This window comes from Aedes albopictus, chromosome 3, assembly GCF_035046485.1.
Source record: "Aedes albopictus strain Foshan chromosome 3, AalbF5, whole genome shotgun sequence".
NCBI lineage: Eukaryota > Metazoa > Arthropoda > Insecta > Diptera > Culicidae > Aedes > Aedes albopictus.
In genome coordinates, this window is record NC_085138.1 from 83,685,708 (window position 1) to 83,700,509 (window position 14,802).

General features: G+C 41.8%; 2 protein-coding genes across 2 annotated transcripts; one reads left to right on the top strand and one right to left on the bottom strand.

The window, feature by feature from the left end:
* The first annotated feature begins 282 nt into the window (after positions 1-282).
* LOC134291555 (programmed cell death protein 2-like) lies at positions 283-11,725 on the top strand. The gene is made up of 3 exons (XM_062859475.1): positions 283-587; positions 652-1,438; positions 9,319-11,725. The coding sequence occupies exons 1-3, from the start codon at positions 480-482 to the stop codon at positions 9,753-9,755; spliced, it is 1,332 nt and encodes a 443-aa protein (XP_062715459.1). The 5' UTR covers positions 283-479; the 3' UTR covers positions 9,756-11,725.
* LOC134291560 (uncharacterized) lies at positions 11,709-12,202 on the bottom strand. Its single transcript, XM_062859480.1, has one exon. It carries the CDS (start codon positions 12,103-12,105, stop codon positions 11,869-11,871), a length of 237 nt encoding a protein of 78 aa, XP_062715464.1. The 5' UTR covers positions 12,106-12,202; the 3' UTR covers positions 11,709-11,868.
* Between the last annotated feature and the right edge of the window lie 2,600 nt (positions 12,203-14,802).

Genomic DNA, 14,802 nt, shown 5'->3' on the forward strand with positions numbered 1-14,802 from the left:
ACAACAACATTATAAAAAGTTTTCAAATGTGGTATGCGAGAGAGGCATTACCTTCGATGGGTGGATTAATCTGCTTTGTGGCAGTTGCCAGCATCCGAGCGATGAAATCAAAACAGAAAAAGTGTTGCCGTTCAGGCGACTGTTCACTCTTCGCTTCTCTACCTATTTTCTCACAGCAAACATACGACCTTTTCAAATCGAATGCCAGATTTTCCTTTTTTTTCGGAGCAAAAGCTTGCTCTAGAAATGACCCAGTAAATGTCGGTCCTCCCAAAGTGACAGTTCTAGACGTCAGATGCGCGTGTCCGTCTCTCTCGGCATCGTAGTGCAAAAAAAACAAGGATTTCTGGCAGGACACTGATTGATTCCCTTGTCTCCCGTGCCGTACGTAATTTTTTCCTTCTATTGTGTGTGAAAAATCAATTTTCCTGGTGCTGGGAAAAGTGTGTAGCAACCTTCAAAACTAGAGATTTTGGAAAATGGCGAAAAACAAATGCATAGTTCTGCTTGGATACGACGACGAACCGATAGCGGACAAGGACAAACCGTATTTGAACCATACGGTGAACAAAATCGGTGGAATCGCGGTAAGGACTCTTTCTCAGACTCAGAGGTTTGAGTGGCTGTGATTGAATCATTTTTTTTTCGCAGAATTGGCCCGCGGGGGAGATTGCCATAGCACCATGTCCGTTGTGCGGACAGAATCGCCCACTGGTAGTGCAAATCTACGCTCCGTTGGAAAATTCGCAGTTCCACCGGACGTTGTACGTATTTGCCTGCTTGAATGCCCCTTGTTCGACCCAGTCGCAGAGTTGGGCTTGCGTGAGGACTCAAGCGCTGGAGAAAAGTCCGGTGGAGAACGAAGCGGCGGCGGCGGCGGCGCATGTTGTGAAAACGGTTGTGGCCAGCAATATTTCGTGGTGTAGCGGGGCGGATGATTGGGGTGACGATGATGACGGAACGACAGGGGTTGGGGACACTTTCATGCGTGTCGATACGGGGAACCTGATGGAGCCCGAGGAAAATGGGAATGTGATCCGGTACGAGAACAGCAAAATATCCGACGAGGATGAGGAGAGTAACTCGCTGGAGAATGACCCGGTGCCAGGGTTTGGAAATCTGAGGGTCGACGAGAGGAACGCCAACGGAGGGGGAGGGGGTGGTGGAGCCAAAGGAGGACTTATAGATAATTTGTACACGAGCAAAGCGACGGCCGAGATAGAAGGGACGGAGGGCGATGTGGTGGTCGTGGATACACCACTGTCACCGAAAAGGGATTTACTGGCTCTGCTCAAACAGCCGCAGGTTATTCCCAGGGATTTGAAGGACGTTACCCTGAAGAGCTTCTATATTGCGGTAGATGAGGAAAGGTCTTCGTCTCCGGTGATAACGGAACACGTGCGGGAGCTACTACAGGAATATCAGAGACATGAAGAAGGTGAGTGTAGTGGAATGAGAAACTTTTAATGATAGGTACATAATAATTGAAGGAAACTATCATGGATAGTACGCAGATCGAGAGAAATGTCTTGACCTATCTCGATTCGTGAAAAATTCAAGCAAGGAATCACTCAAGAAATGAGCAACCGTTTTCATGACCCCGGTATCAGAAGACCTCCTGAGGCACGTTAACCCCCATAATAAAAGCCTATCTCATCATCTACCTGAGGGAAAAGGGAGGAAATTAACATTCGGATGGGGATAGGGACAGGTAGGGAAATAAGAAGAGATACCCTGGAAGAGAGTATGGTATGTGGGGGCAAGATGGGTCAGGGGGCAAGATGGGTCAGTACCGTTTTCAACCGTACTATTTATTTTTTGAATCTTTCTATAATTTTCCCAGATGAACGACGTGGATACACAAAAAAGTGATATATTGTTTTTAAAATTCTTTACGTTCCTTACGCAGAAAAAAAATAAAATATTTTTTCGTTATACTCCTTATGCTATACATTCCATATAACTACGTGTAATGTGTAGACGGGGCAAGATGGGTCACCCTAATTTTTCGGTATGTTTGCATAGTTTTTAAAAATGTTTTATTTTCCATAGAAAGGCTATTATGTGACCGACATTATCGAAGCGACTAGAGCGCTGAAAATTTGTGAACATATTTTTAATATTTTTCTACAAAAAATATAAGTTTTCAAAGTTTTTTATGGCTACCTGAATAAAAATATTCTATTTCTGAGAATAATCTACCGATATGTTTCAACACTTCTTTCATGTAATCTGTACGTATGTGAAGCTTAGATGTATAAAGAAAAAAATAGAAGATCTAGTATTTTTTGTTGGAGAAAAATCGAATTTCTGATAGCTGACCCATCTTGCCCCCGTAGAAATGAGGTGGGGCAAGATGGGTCATATTTTGACAATTGTTTGTCAAGAAGCAGGTTTCAAACTGTATGACCTTTCAATACCCTTATATCATAGCTGACTAGTGTATCTGGAAGTCGTGATAGAAAACAGAGAAATGCTATTTATATTCAGAATGTTATAGGGATCCATTTCTTAGGTGACCCATCCTGCCCCCACTTACCATACTAACGCATATAACCGTACCACAATTGGTTTAAACAGCGCCCTGAAAAGGGCACTGTAATAACGCCTAAAGCGTAAAGAGCCTACGGTTCTTTACCACGGCGGGGTAAGAATAACAGAACATCCTGAAGATTCAGGTTTTTGAAGTCAGTTTTACTTAATAAGTGTTTTACCGAGTACTCGGAAACGCCGTTGCAGTACCAGCATGCTGTAATTATGCTTTGACAGATTTGTAAGATACTTCTCCACCTTTGAAGATGGCTCAGTGCAATATAATTTTGCTTGACGACATGACGCTTAACTATTCCAGTATTGATTGTGTTAAGTGACAGCTCAGGTATTAATTTGAAGCTTTATTCAACACTTTGATACCGGAATAGCTGGCTTAGGGTCAATGAAGTCATGTGATTCTCCAGCGCGAGCTAACTCGTCAGCCAATTGCCAAGCGATGGAAGAATGGCCAGGTACCCGTACAAGGTGACTAGCGTTTGCTAAATTCAGCTCTTCGATTTGAGTTCGAAAAGCGATAACAATCTCCGACATAGAGTTGGCCGAAGCAAGTGCTTTAATAGTAGTTTGGCTATATGAACAGAAGTATATCACTTAGCTTATTACGTGTTGCTGGAGCGCTGGTAGCACTCCAAACATAGGAACAAGGATTTCAGCCTGAAAACCGGTGCAGTGTCTACCAAGTAAGACTGATACAGCCTTAGCTCACAAGAATAAACACCAGCAACTGCTCGACCTTCGAGAAGGGAGCCACCAGTATAACATACTTCTTTCCAGATATCCAGATGTCCACTCCTTCCGGGAAGGGAATTTCGTGGAAAATGTCCTATATGGGAAATTACAAGCAATTGTAAGATCACTTTGAGCAAGAACAATTTTGTCCCAATTTACCAAAAGTGTGTGTTGATGTGTGGTTCAGGAGTTTCCTCTAGTAAACCGAGTACCCGTAGCCGGTAAGTGCAAGAAAATGCTTCTTGTTTGAGATGAATGTGTAGTTGGGCAACGTCAAAGAGAACTTCGAGCGCTGCCGTGGGAGTTAAAGAGAACGATTCAGTCATCGCCATTAAGCACATCCTTTGGAGATGGCCTAATTTTTATTGGATCGTTCTCAATTCGCCCCTCAGCCACCACACAAGACATTCCAAAGCCGATATTGGCCGAACAACAGTTGTGCAAATCCATTTGGCTACTTGGGTTTAAGACGCCAAGTTGTACCATAGGTACGCCGGCATTGCCCGAAGGACATACAAGCTTTCTTGATTCTGAACTGAATGTGAGGTGTCCAGGAAAGCTTGGAATCAAGAATAACTCCAACGTACTTACCTGTTCAGTCACATCGATTTCAGAATCAAAGACACGCAAAGGTCGAACGCCATTACGGTTTCGCCTTTCCGTAAAAAGAACAATAGATGTTTTAAATATTCGGATTAACCAAAAAGCCATATTGGCGACACCAACTCTCAACTATCTGAAGGGCGCTTTGCATCAGGTCGAAAAAGGGTGCTAATGCACATACCAACTAACAATGTTAGGTCGTCGGCAAAACCATAAGTATACTATAGGAAAACCGCTATTATTGAGTTGCCTCAATGGCATATCTGCTACGAGATTCCACAAAAGGGGTGACAAGACTCCCCCTTGGGGGCATCTAGAAACACTAAATTTCCGAATCCCTGCTAAACGCAATGTCGAGAAGAGATGTCGGTTTTTGAGCATTTGGTAAATCCAATTGGAAATCATTGGAGATATACCATCCGTGCGGCTTCCAATATGGCATCGAAAGGCGACGTTGTCAAAGGCACCCAAACAAGATTGCTTTTGAGCGAATGCCTTCTAGATATCGTAAACAGCCTTGTGTATTTAAAAGAGTCACAGATACGTCAATTGTGATAGCACATTCATCCCCGATGGTTGATTCAGAGACGAGTGTAGCAACGATTGCGTTGTTGACAAGCACACAGGCTCAAGGCATAACACGCGAGTTTGCCATTTCATTTTACTGAAGGTAGCAAACATCGGGTATTATGTAGGTATTGAGGCACCGACGGAAAATACCTCAATGAGTTATTGTTTGAACGGTTACAAAATGGTTCTATTATTTTAGGTATTGCGGCTATATGCTTACCTCGCCTAGGAATTAATGTTTACTCGAAGAGGAAAAAATAGCTGTAGAATACCAAACTCGAGTATGCAAAACCCAATACCTACAACCTGAATGAGGTATTAAAAAGCCTTGCATAAGAGGTGAAATATTGCGCATTTCCCACCCAACTGGACCCCTTTCGCAGTTAGTATAAGTGCGGGATCGTGAATAAAACTGCGATTTTGCATCGAATCGTGTCGGTGTCTTCTGCGCACTTATGCATTACAAGGTGCTGAATAAGTGTGCAGAAAACACCGAGACGATATGAACCAAAATCGCAGTTTTATTCACGATCTCGCACTTATACTAACTGCGAAAGGGGTCCAGTGGGGTGGGAAATGCGCAATATTTCACCTCTTATGCAGGGCTTTTTAATACCTCATTCAGGTTGTAGGTATTGGGTTTTGCATACTCGAGTTTGGTATTCTACAGCTATTTTTTCCTCTTCGAGTAAACATTAATTCCTAGGCGAGGTAAGCATATAGCCGCATCACACCATGAATTAGGGATCACCTGTTTAGTGTAGTCTTACCACCGGAACAGGCTTTCCGTAGTGTTATTTTAAGCCAATTGAGACAACCACTACCGACACTACACAGCTATCTAGGCTGATCGAGAAAAGATTTTTTTAAACATTTATTGAAGGCTCAATCGTGTTTAACACTTTACGGAGCCGAGATTCTTTTTGTTATGTTTATATACAAATCAATAACTCCTTAATTGTAGTAATTAGTTCTGGATGGAGGCCAATGTACTCGTGGCAACTCGAGGTTAGGAGGTCACATTTTTCAAGGCTGGGTAAGGTGAGGATTGGGTAACGGATGTCTCTGGAACTCATCCGTGGTTACTGCGCTTTTGGTAGAGTGCTCGGCGCCATTTGGTATTGATAACAACTTGTTGCGTGGTTTGTTCTTCCGGATGGCCAGCTGAGTATTGTAACAAGATGATTGGCACATCCCTAGCGAAATGGACCACACGATCAATTAGCTCGACGGCTATCCAGTGTAGGTCTGAAACGTCGTTTGTCCGGCCGCCTTTTGTTGTAGCACTCTTTATAAAATACCGCAAATTGTACTTTTATTTTGAATAAATATAAGTTACAAATAAACTGTTCGTTACAGTACTGCGGATAGGAACGGTTTTATGTTTTAAGCTACCTAACGCACACAAACGCACCACCGGCACCCAACTTGAAACCATGCACGAGTCTTCAATTATCTTGCCACCAACTCTCTTGACGCAGTTGTCAAACACGCCGTCGCGACGCCGTTCGAAAAAGGTAAACATGATTAATTCCCCATGACTCCCATTTTGTGTTCGTGTTCAACACTTATTTATTTCTATTCGCGGTGGACACTGGCGTAGCCACGGGGGGGGGGGGGTGGTTTAGGGTTAACCCCCCCCCCCCCCAGAACCAAAATTTGTGGAACAAATTTTCAGTATAAAGAGCATTGCGACGAAAAAAAATTTCGGCTGCGCCCATTACTGTTTACAAAATGTAAGTGCAAATCAAAAAAGGCATCGTTGACCGTTGAAAACCCCTCCCAGAGACAATTTCTGGCTACGCCACTGGCGGTGGAAATTTTAATGTATAGTCGTAGCAAACTAAGCTAAAATAGGCTTAAAGCAATTGTTTATACTTTTTCTCGCTTTCTTCTTCATCAAGTCTATTTTGTCATACCTAATTTTACTTGTTGAAAATGGTTTAAAAATATCTGGTTGTAATATTTTTTCTTTTTATTTATCTGTGCTTTTTCTGTCGGTTGGAATAGCATAAATTCAGTAGCTGTGAGAGAGCCGTGACAGTTCGATGGAGAAATTTTGACAGCGATCAACGGAGATTTCGTGACAACCGTTTTGATTCAGTCCGCAGCACCCAGATGGCCAGGACTTACTTGTAAACACAAAGAGGACAAAAGAGAGAGAAAAAAACTGGGAGTGAAAACACAAGCGAATTAAACTTATATACCAGAAACTCTAAGAAACTCGTGAATGGCGTACATATCCGGGAGATCGCGGGTTCCCAACACATTCCTTACTGGAACAAAGGGTTGTCTACCTCGGGCCTCAAGGTTATCCAATAGCAGTGATCTGGAGGCGTCATTATCCGGGCATTGCCAAACTACGTGGTCGATGTCATCATAACTGGAACCGCACTTAGTACAAAGATTGTCGAGCGCAAGGTTTATTCAATGCAAATGTGCGCCTAGCGAGTAATGGTTGGACATAAGTCTTGACATCACGCGTATGAAGTCTCGGCCTACGTCCAAACCGTAATGCCACGCTCGCAAAGAAACATCAATTAAGAATAATGGAATGTAACCACCGTCCCAGTTTGCCATCTCGCCAATCACGTTGCCAACTTTGAAGAGAACTCTGACGAACTAAATTGAAAAAATCATCGTGTGAAATTCTTCTATCATCGATCTCGCCTTTCTGTGCGCCCACTTTTGCGAGAGAGTCCGCCTTCTCATTGCCATAAATTAAGCAATGTGAGGGGACCCATACAAAGGCAATCTTGTATGATCTTTCGACCAGTGTACACATCTGGTCTCTTATTTTTATAAGAAAGTAAGATGCGTGCTTTGCAAGTTTCATCGACCTGAGTGTCTCAATAGAACTAAGGCTATTCGAGAACATCAAAAAATGGTCATCGGGCATGTTGGAAATCATCCCCAAAGCGAAGTTGATTGCTGCAAGCTCAGCAACATACACCGAACAAGGTTCCTGAAAATTTGCGGAATGCGGTGGAGTTTTCATTGAAGACACCGAAGCCAGTGGATCCATTAATCGCGAGACCCATCAGTGAAAAACTCTTACCGGAATTGAGAAAAAGAGGTAATATTGATGATCAACTTCATACGGACCCGAACAGTCCATCAGAGGTTCAACGCATACTGCAACGACTACGCCAGGGCAGCAAAAGACGGAAATGATCCAACTCCCACCCTGTGTTAAGTTAAGGATGCAAAGCCAACAAAGAAGCAGGTAAGGTTGGTATCGCAGCTGAACTCATCCAGATGAGCGCAGAAAAGTTGGCCATCTGCCTCCCAACCGGTTGATAACCAAGAGAAAGGAAACCGAACAGCAACCGAAGGAAAGAAAGAGCCACGGTGCTCCCCAGACCGTTATTATAAAATAAAAACTCCATCCAATCGGTGCGCACCATTCGTTTTCTATGACTATCCTGCATGTCTGGGCAAAATTTGAAAAAAAATCGTAGGGTCCATTTTTGAGTTAGGCCCTTTTAAAGGGCGTAAAGCTATATATTCAAAGAAAAAATCAAAATATTTATGTACTCAGCCATTTTTAAACGATTTTGATGATAATCTGCTCAATTCTCAAGAAAGGCGGTTGTTTTGGAATGTGAGAACTTCAGAGCGATCACTATTTTGAGAACCGCCTACAAAGTGCTATCCCAAATCATCTTCCGTCGGCTGTCACCTAAAACGAATGAGTTCAAGGGGAAGTTATAAAGCCAGCTTCATCGACGGCCGGTCGACAACGAGGCAGACCTGCACTGTACGACAAATCCTTCCGAAATACAGTGAATTGTGCTCATTCTACGAATGGAGTGACGTGACGCAGCTCGGCTTAAGTATCAAGATGAGAAATCTCGACAGATGACTCACCGTGTAGATCGAATGGAGTGTCTTCTTGGGTGTCACTGCATCCGTGCACTTTTTGCTTTTTGCTGAATGGAGGCAAAAAACAGTGTGGATTTGGGTCATACTTTGCCTGCGTACTTCTGTGAGTTCTTGCAAAAACAGAGACTCATTTGGAGCAAAACGTAAAGAAAGGGTAAATAATCAAAGTAATGGTACTACCGTAATCGCTTAAAAAACAACTTAGAAGGGGTCTGTGTCATTTGACATAAGGCCGTTTGGCATAAAGACATTTGGCATAACGGTCATCTGGCATAATGAACACTTGGCATAATAAAGAAGGGTGCATTTCGATTATGCCAAATGTACATTATGCCAAATGACCGTTATGCCAAATGTCTTTATGCCAAGTGATCTTAAGCCAAACGACCTTATGCCAAATGACTTTATTCCAAATGTTTCGTTCCCTTCTACTTTATATTATGGGCTAAAACTTTATTTCTTTTGTCCGCTTACTTGCGGTGCATACTTAATCTGATTGAATTTCAGTCATGTCAGTGATAAATTTATATCTTAAGGACATACTTGTTTTTCTTGAATTTTCTCGAGCACGCATCTGTAGATCCACCAAACGAATTGTTCTGAAAATGCTATTGGTTGTTTGCTTACTGGCAGTAAACACCGAGTATCGTTTTCAGACCAATTTGTATGATACATGTGCTGATTTGTGCTCGAGAAAACACACGGCAAAATGCGATTTTTGAAAAGTGGACGCTGATGACCTTCATCTTAAAAATTAAAAAAGCTTCAATCAAACATTTCGCAAGAGAAATTTTCAGATGGAACTTCCCGGTCATAGTAATGTATTCCAATCAAAATTACAGGCGAAATTCCAAGAGTATTTCTATCAGATATACTATCAGTTATACTTAGAGAGCATTTGAAATATGTTTTGTCACATGTATTGTATTGTTAATTATTTATTCCGAACTAAGACCTTGATATTTGTTTCAATTTCAGTGAAAACCAGCCCGGACAGTCCGATGGGTGGTCACGGCGGAGCTGCTGCTGGAGGAGGAGGAGCCCAACCGGTACCGATGGAGCAGGAACTGTACGAAAAAGCCATCCCCATCCACGGCGATCTGATGTTCCACAACTTTATGTCGAAGCTGCAGGAAAACCCAGGCCAAATTCTGCGCTACTCGCGAAATGCATCCCCAATTCTGATCGCTCCGTTGAAGGAGCTTCTGTCGCCGGTTTGTCAGCACTGTGGTCACGAAATGGTATGCGAGGTGCAGATCCTGCCCACGATTATCGAAAAGTTACGGCTGGAGGCCACCGGGGAGAGTGCTCCCATCGATTTCGGAAACGTGTTGGTGTGGACCTGTGTCAAGAGTTGCTGGGACACGCCGGACAAGATGCGAACCGAACAGGTGGTGGTACAGCAGGAGTCTTAAGGCGGGGTTGGGATCGGTTGTTGGCGCCGAGATTTTAAATGAATTCGATGAATGTGGTCATTTGTGTGTAGTAGAGCATTAGAGATTGGAAAGTGATCTTACCAAACCTGCAAACTGTTATTAAAGTGTAGTTTAACTATCTAACGATATTACATAGCAAATATGAAAACTATTCGCTATCAGTTGTTAATCCTGTATATGGAACCTTGGGTAAAAGGTTAGTTCTGGATACCTCGGGACTATGATCACTAAACAAGTGATAACCATGCAAGCTAAAGGGAACGAAATTAAATTAAAAACACTTCCAATCTTGTTTTATATCCACAATTCTGTCATATATTCCAAAATAGCTGATTGCAGACTTATCACGGTCGCCATATGATATCCAAACATTACAGATTAAAATCCTGTCACGGTCGCCATGTGATGGAATGAGCGAAAATTTGTGCTCGAATGCATTTGTTATCAAATCCTTGTACTAAAGTACTCAAACGTTAACGATTCAATGAATCACAGACTAAAACACATACATATTGTGGCATTTTCATTTATATTTAGTAAATATTTGATCTAAATTTCACATTGCTCCACATTTGTCTAGATTCAAATGGACTCCAGGTATCCAATACAGGATTAACACACACCTAACTGTGAATTTTTACCGTTTTTAGATATGTAACTTAGCGTTAAATAATATAACCACTTTCGAATGAATTACCTATGCAAGTCTCAGACTCAAGTATAAGCGAAAAAAAATCTAAAAGCATCGCAATTTTAGAGCACATTTCCAACCAAACATAATCCGTCATGTCAATTGAACGAGGTACCTTAGACCATCGTCAGCAATCAACAGAGAACAAGATTTTAAACGTAAACGTATCGAGAAACAAATCTATTCAAGCATGTGCGCGCAGCTGAACATCCGAGGAGCGAGATCATTCGGTGGCAGTTTTTTGATAGAACAATTTTAATGTGAACTGATGTGCTAAATGATGGTTTGTAGAATAGAAGAAGGTCTTCCTGCGTGCTGTATCTCCAATAGGGTGCGTCATAACGATCGAGTTTTTATTTAGGTCCTGATCAATTTGAAAAAAAAAACTTCTGAACACCAGATTTGGACAACAAAAAACGAAAAATTATTATCTCTCTTTATCCGAGTATCTGTTTTCACATCCAACAATGACCCACCCTAGACCACATCCTACCGGAAAGACTAGATGCTTCACCCTCTCTAGAGAGTGAAAGCAAAGCAACACTATATCCCCTCTGATAGATTTGGATGTTGGTTTTACAATGCAATTAGTCAGCATTTTCAGGTAGTTCGCATTTCTTAAAACGAGAACTAACACCAGTAACGTAGGTATTTTAACGAACATATGCATTTTAAACTTAAATCGCCAATATGGTGGCAGTGCAATTAGCTGCCCCGTAGAAATGACCGTGCGAAATTCCGTTAAATCAGGTTATAACACACAGTTTCCTTTACTCTTCGAAAGCGTTCAGTAGCCAAGTTAAATGAATACCATGAAGACTGGTTCGCTTGCAATCCTGAAGATCGTTTGAAACGGTAATTATTTAAGCCGTTGTTAATGACAGCTCGTTGAAAAAGTTTTTAGTACCGTTTCACATCGAATACTGGATTCTGTTTGAAGTGATGAAAGAAAGCAAGACCAGATTTCATAAAGCAACAGTAAAACAACAATATTATAAGGATCCTTCATCAGGGCATGAATATCCACCAACAACTAGAAGTTGTGAACATTTCAAGATGGATGTTTCTGACTATTATCTATGAATTAGTATGAAAACTATTCAATATCTGCATGACAGTGATAGAAAACGTCTGAAACACAATAAGTTCATTATAAATTACCATTTCAAGCGTTCTTCAGGATTCTAAATGAGCCAGTCTTCATACAATCCGTACTAAGAAATAAACCAAAAACATACGAATTAAACGTTTAACAGTAGAGTAGTTTATTTCATTGAAAGAACCTCCTCACAAAAATCCGAACACAAATCTTAGATAAGCAATATCGTTCTCCTTCGTAGGCAGTCGTCATAACAGTAAAGTTCACAATGGCAATGGCAGTAATCCCCCGGTTGCCCCGGATTACTGGCCTCCCCGCAGGCGCAGCACCAGATGCAACGTGGACCGATTGATGATGTTGTACTCGTCCAGGGTGCGGCCATCCTCCAGCTGTTTGCCGGAGAAGATTAACCGCTGGTAATTCGGCGGAACGTCCTCCCGGGCTTCGACCATCTTCTTCACGCTGTCAACGGTTTCGTCCTCGGCCAGTCCGGTCAGGACGATGGTGCGGCCTGTCAGTGTCCTCAGGTAGATCTGCATTCTGTGTGGTTTTTGGGTACTGTGGGTTTGCTGAACTGCAACTGCAAGCAAGGTACTTCCGTTCTAGTGGTGTTCTAGAGAACTTGTTTGTCCAAGGAACGAAAGGGTGGCCTTTTATATTGGCCAGAACTGCCCGATGTGGCGCATTAGCCTAGAATAAGTGCTAATGTGGTGGTGTCGATCTGTGTTCTTTGCAGAACACCAATGCAGCCGTTCCGATACTTTGTAGGAAATTCACTTGGGTAGCCGCTAGTATGCTGAACTAATTTTAGCTCGCGGCGTTCAACAGTAAGAAGGTAGAAGTTATCTAGCGTGGATCAATGAATAATTCTATTTGGATATACGATATTCTTGTTGTCGTATTGGATTGATTATTCTTGTTTTGGATTTGCAACGGAACAGGGATCTGATCCTGTTCAGTACGTCCTCAGCACTTGGGGTGTTCTATACTCCGCGTCTCGTCATGGTTTTATTGCCGAGAATTGGAACTGTACTCGACTTACTCAGTTTTGTATATTTTAATTTCATCAGCATTTTGCAAAATGGTCCGTTGTTACAGGTATGTTCGAAACTACACCATTTTACATTTATTCATTTGTAGCAGTTAAAAATTGAGCACAAAGCTTTACGTTAAAGTCATTTTAAATCAACTAACTCGTATGATCAAAAGTTTTGCTTTTCAAAATGATTTCGAAAACGGTTCGAGACTTGTCGAGTGTAGAATTAGCATTAAGTTAAAATACACATCTATAAAAATAAAAAATAAAACTAGTTACGGTCGCCATATGATATCCAACCATGGCCAAAAGTTCTACTTTTTAATTTTATACATCTTACTAGCTTTTCTACTGTCAAACAATAGTTTTTTGAGTAAAAGGAGAACGGCCAAAATAAATAGGGTGTGATGTGGTCAATACAGCGTACAATAGTGTATGTCCATTAACTATTCAAATTAACCGATTTGACATTAAGCTATTGGTTTTAAATTGACTAAGTTATAGCGAAAAATTCCCAAAATAGAAGCCACTGCCCAAGTGGCTCGGATCCCTATGACTTGATTTCGGCCGAGGCCTCAAACGTACGTTTTCCTGTGTTTTTCCTACCAATCGGGGCTCCATCGTTTTTTTTCTGTTCGGGTGAGCCACTGCGACCAGTATTTAGATCGTTTGTGGCATTACTTGTATCCTTAGTATTTAGTGCATGTCGTACTACTTCATTGTCATTGAGAGGCAATGAAGCATCGATTTCTGTACAGTTCCTGTTTTGTTATCCCAGAGGTGCGAGAAATCGATTGCGATGAAAATCAAACATAATCTATTCGAATTCTGAGAAAAACAAAACGGTGGTTCTGATATTTATCCATGCATCGGAACTCTGGCCTCATCACGTTGGCAGCAGCTCGCTGACGTAGTGTACGGTTTGGGTCAAAAATGACCCTAATGCCAAAGGAGGATTAACATCAAGTGTAGTCTCGGGTGGGCAAAATCAGATTCTTTAACTATCAGCAAGGCAGAATAAATGCAATTTTAGAAACTGTCACCAGTAACAAGGACTTTGTACCATGAATCCTTATTACCAAAACACATTACTTCAACTTGACAAACCGAATGTCACTAGGGTTCGGTGTGGTAGATCTTTAACCGTAACGCAACACAAAAATGCGATCTACCTATATTACGGGCTCCGTTAAAGATCGAGCATATTTTAAACCCCCTCAACCATTCATCCTTCAGCACGTTCAGCACGGGTCGCCTGACACCTTGGATTGGGGTTCCCTGTTTAGTGGATTCTTACCACCGACACTACACAGCTATCTAGGCTGATCGGGAAAAGAAGTTAACATTGATGACTAACTTCATATGGACCCGAACAGTCGGCTCCATCGTTACTGATGCTTAATTTATTCACCGGTGCGCAAACGTTCTCTTCATTCAACAAAGTTTCGAAGTGCTCTATCCGCTCTATCCACTTTGCAATTATCAGAGTTTTACCTATTAGCAAGTTATTTTCACGATCACCGCACATGCCTAAAACGACACTGTGTTTCTCAGCACGCAATTAACGCTTCCGTAAAATTTCCTCATATCATTTTGACCCATCGTACTGCTTTATTCCTTCTGGGTTGTCTTCGTACTGTTCTCTATTCTGAAATCGTTCTTCCCATCCGTCACCCTCGATAAACCAACCGTTTTTATGCGCCGTCTTTCCCGCACTGATATCATAGACTGATATTCTCAATACTACGTGGATTAACGATTTGTCTGGTTATCGTCTAAGCTGATTTCCCATATGTCTAAATACTAATCAAGGGGATGATGGCACAATGATCGCTAAGTTCTTAAGTTCACCACCAGTATTGTTAACGATCACAGTCTTTGACACCTTTTCTTCGATATTCGATGTCTTTGTCTCCAACATTCGCAACACAAGCGATCAAACTACTGTACGAAACAAAAATGTCAAACGACCACGATCAGGCTTGTAAACATTCGACCTACGTTTCGTTGCCGCGGTCGGGTGTCGGCTTGCTTAGTTACATTCGTGCGCTACCGTTACCCCGTATACACAACACGAGCGGTAGAACGAAGATCAATAAACATAAAAGTGGATCAAATCAACGTCATCTGACACGATGACATTTGTCTAAATCCAGCTTTTCGCATGATTTCAACTAATTTTGATTATAATTGATATAAT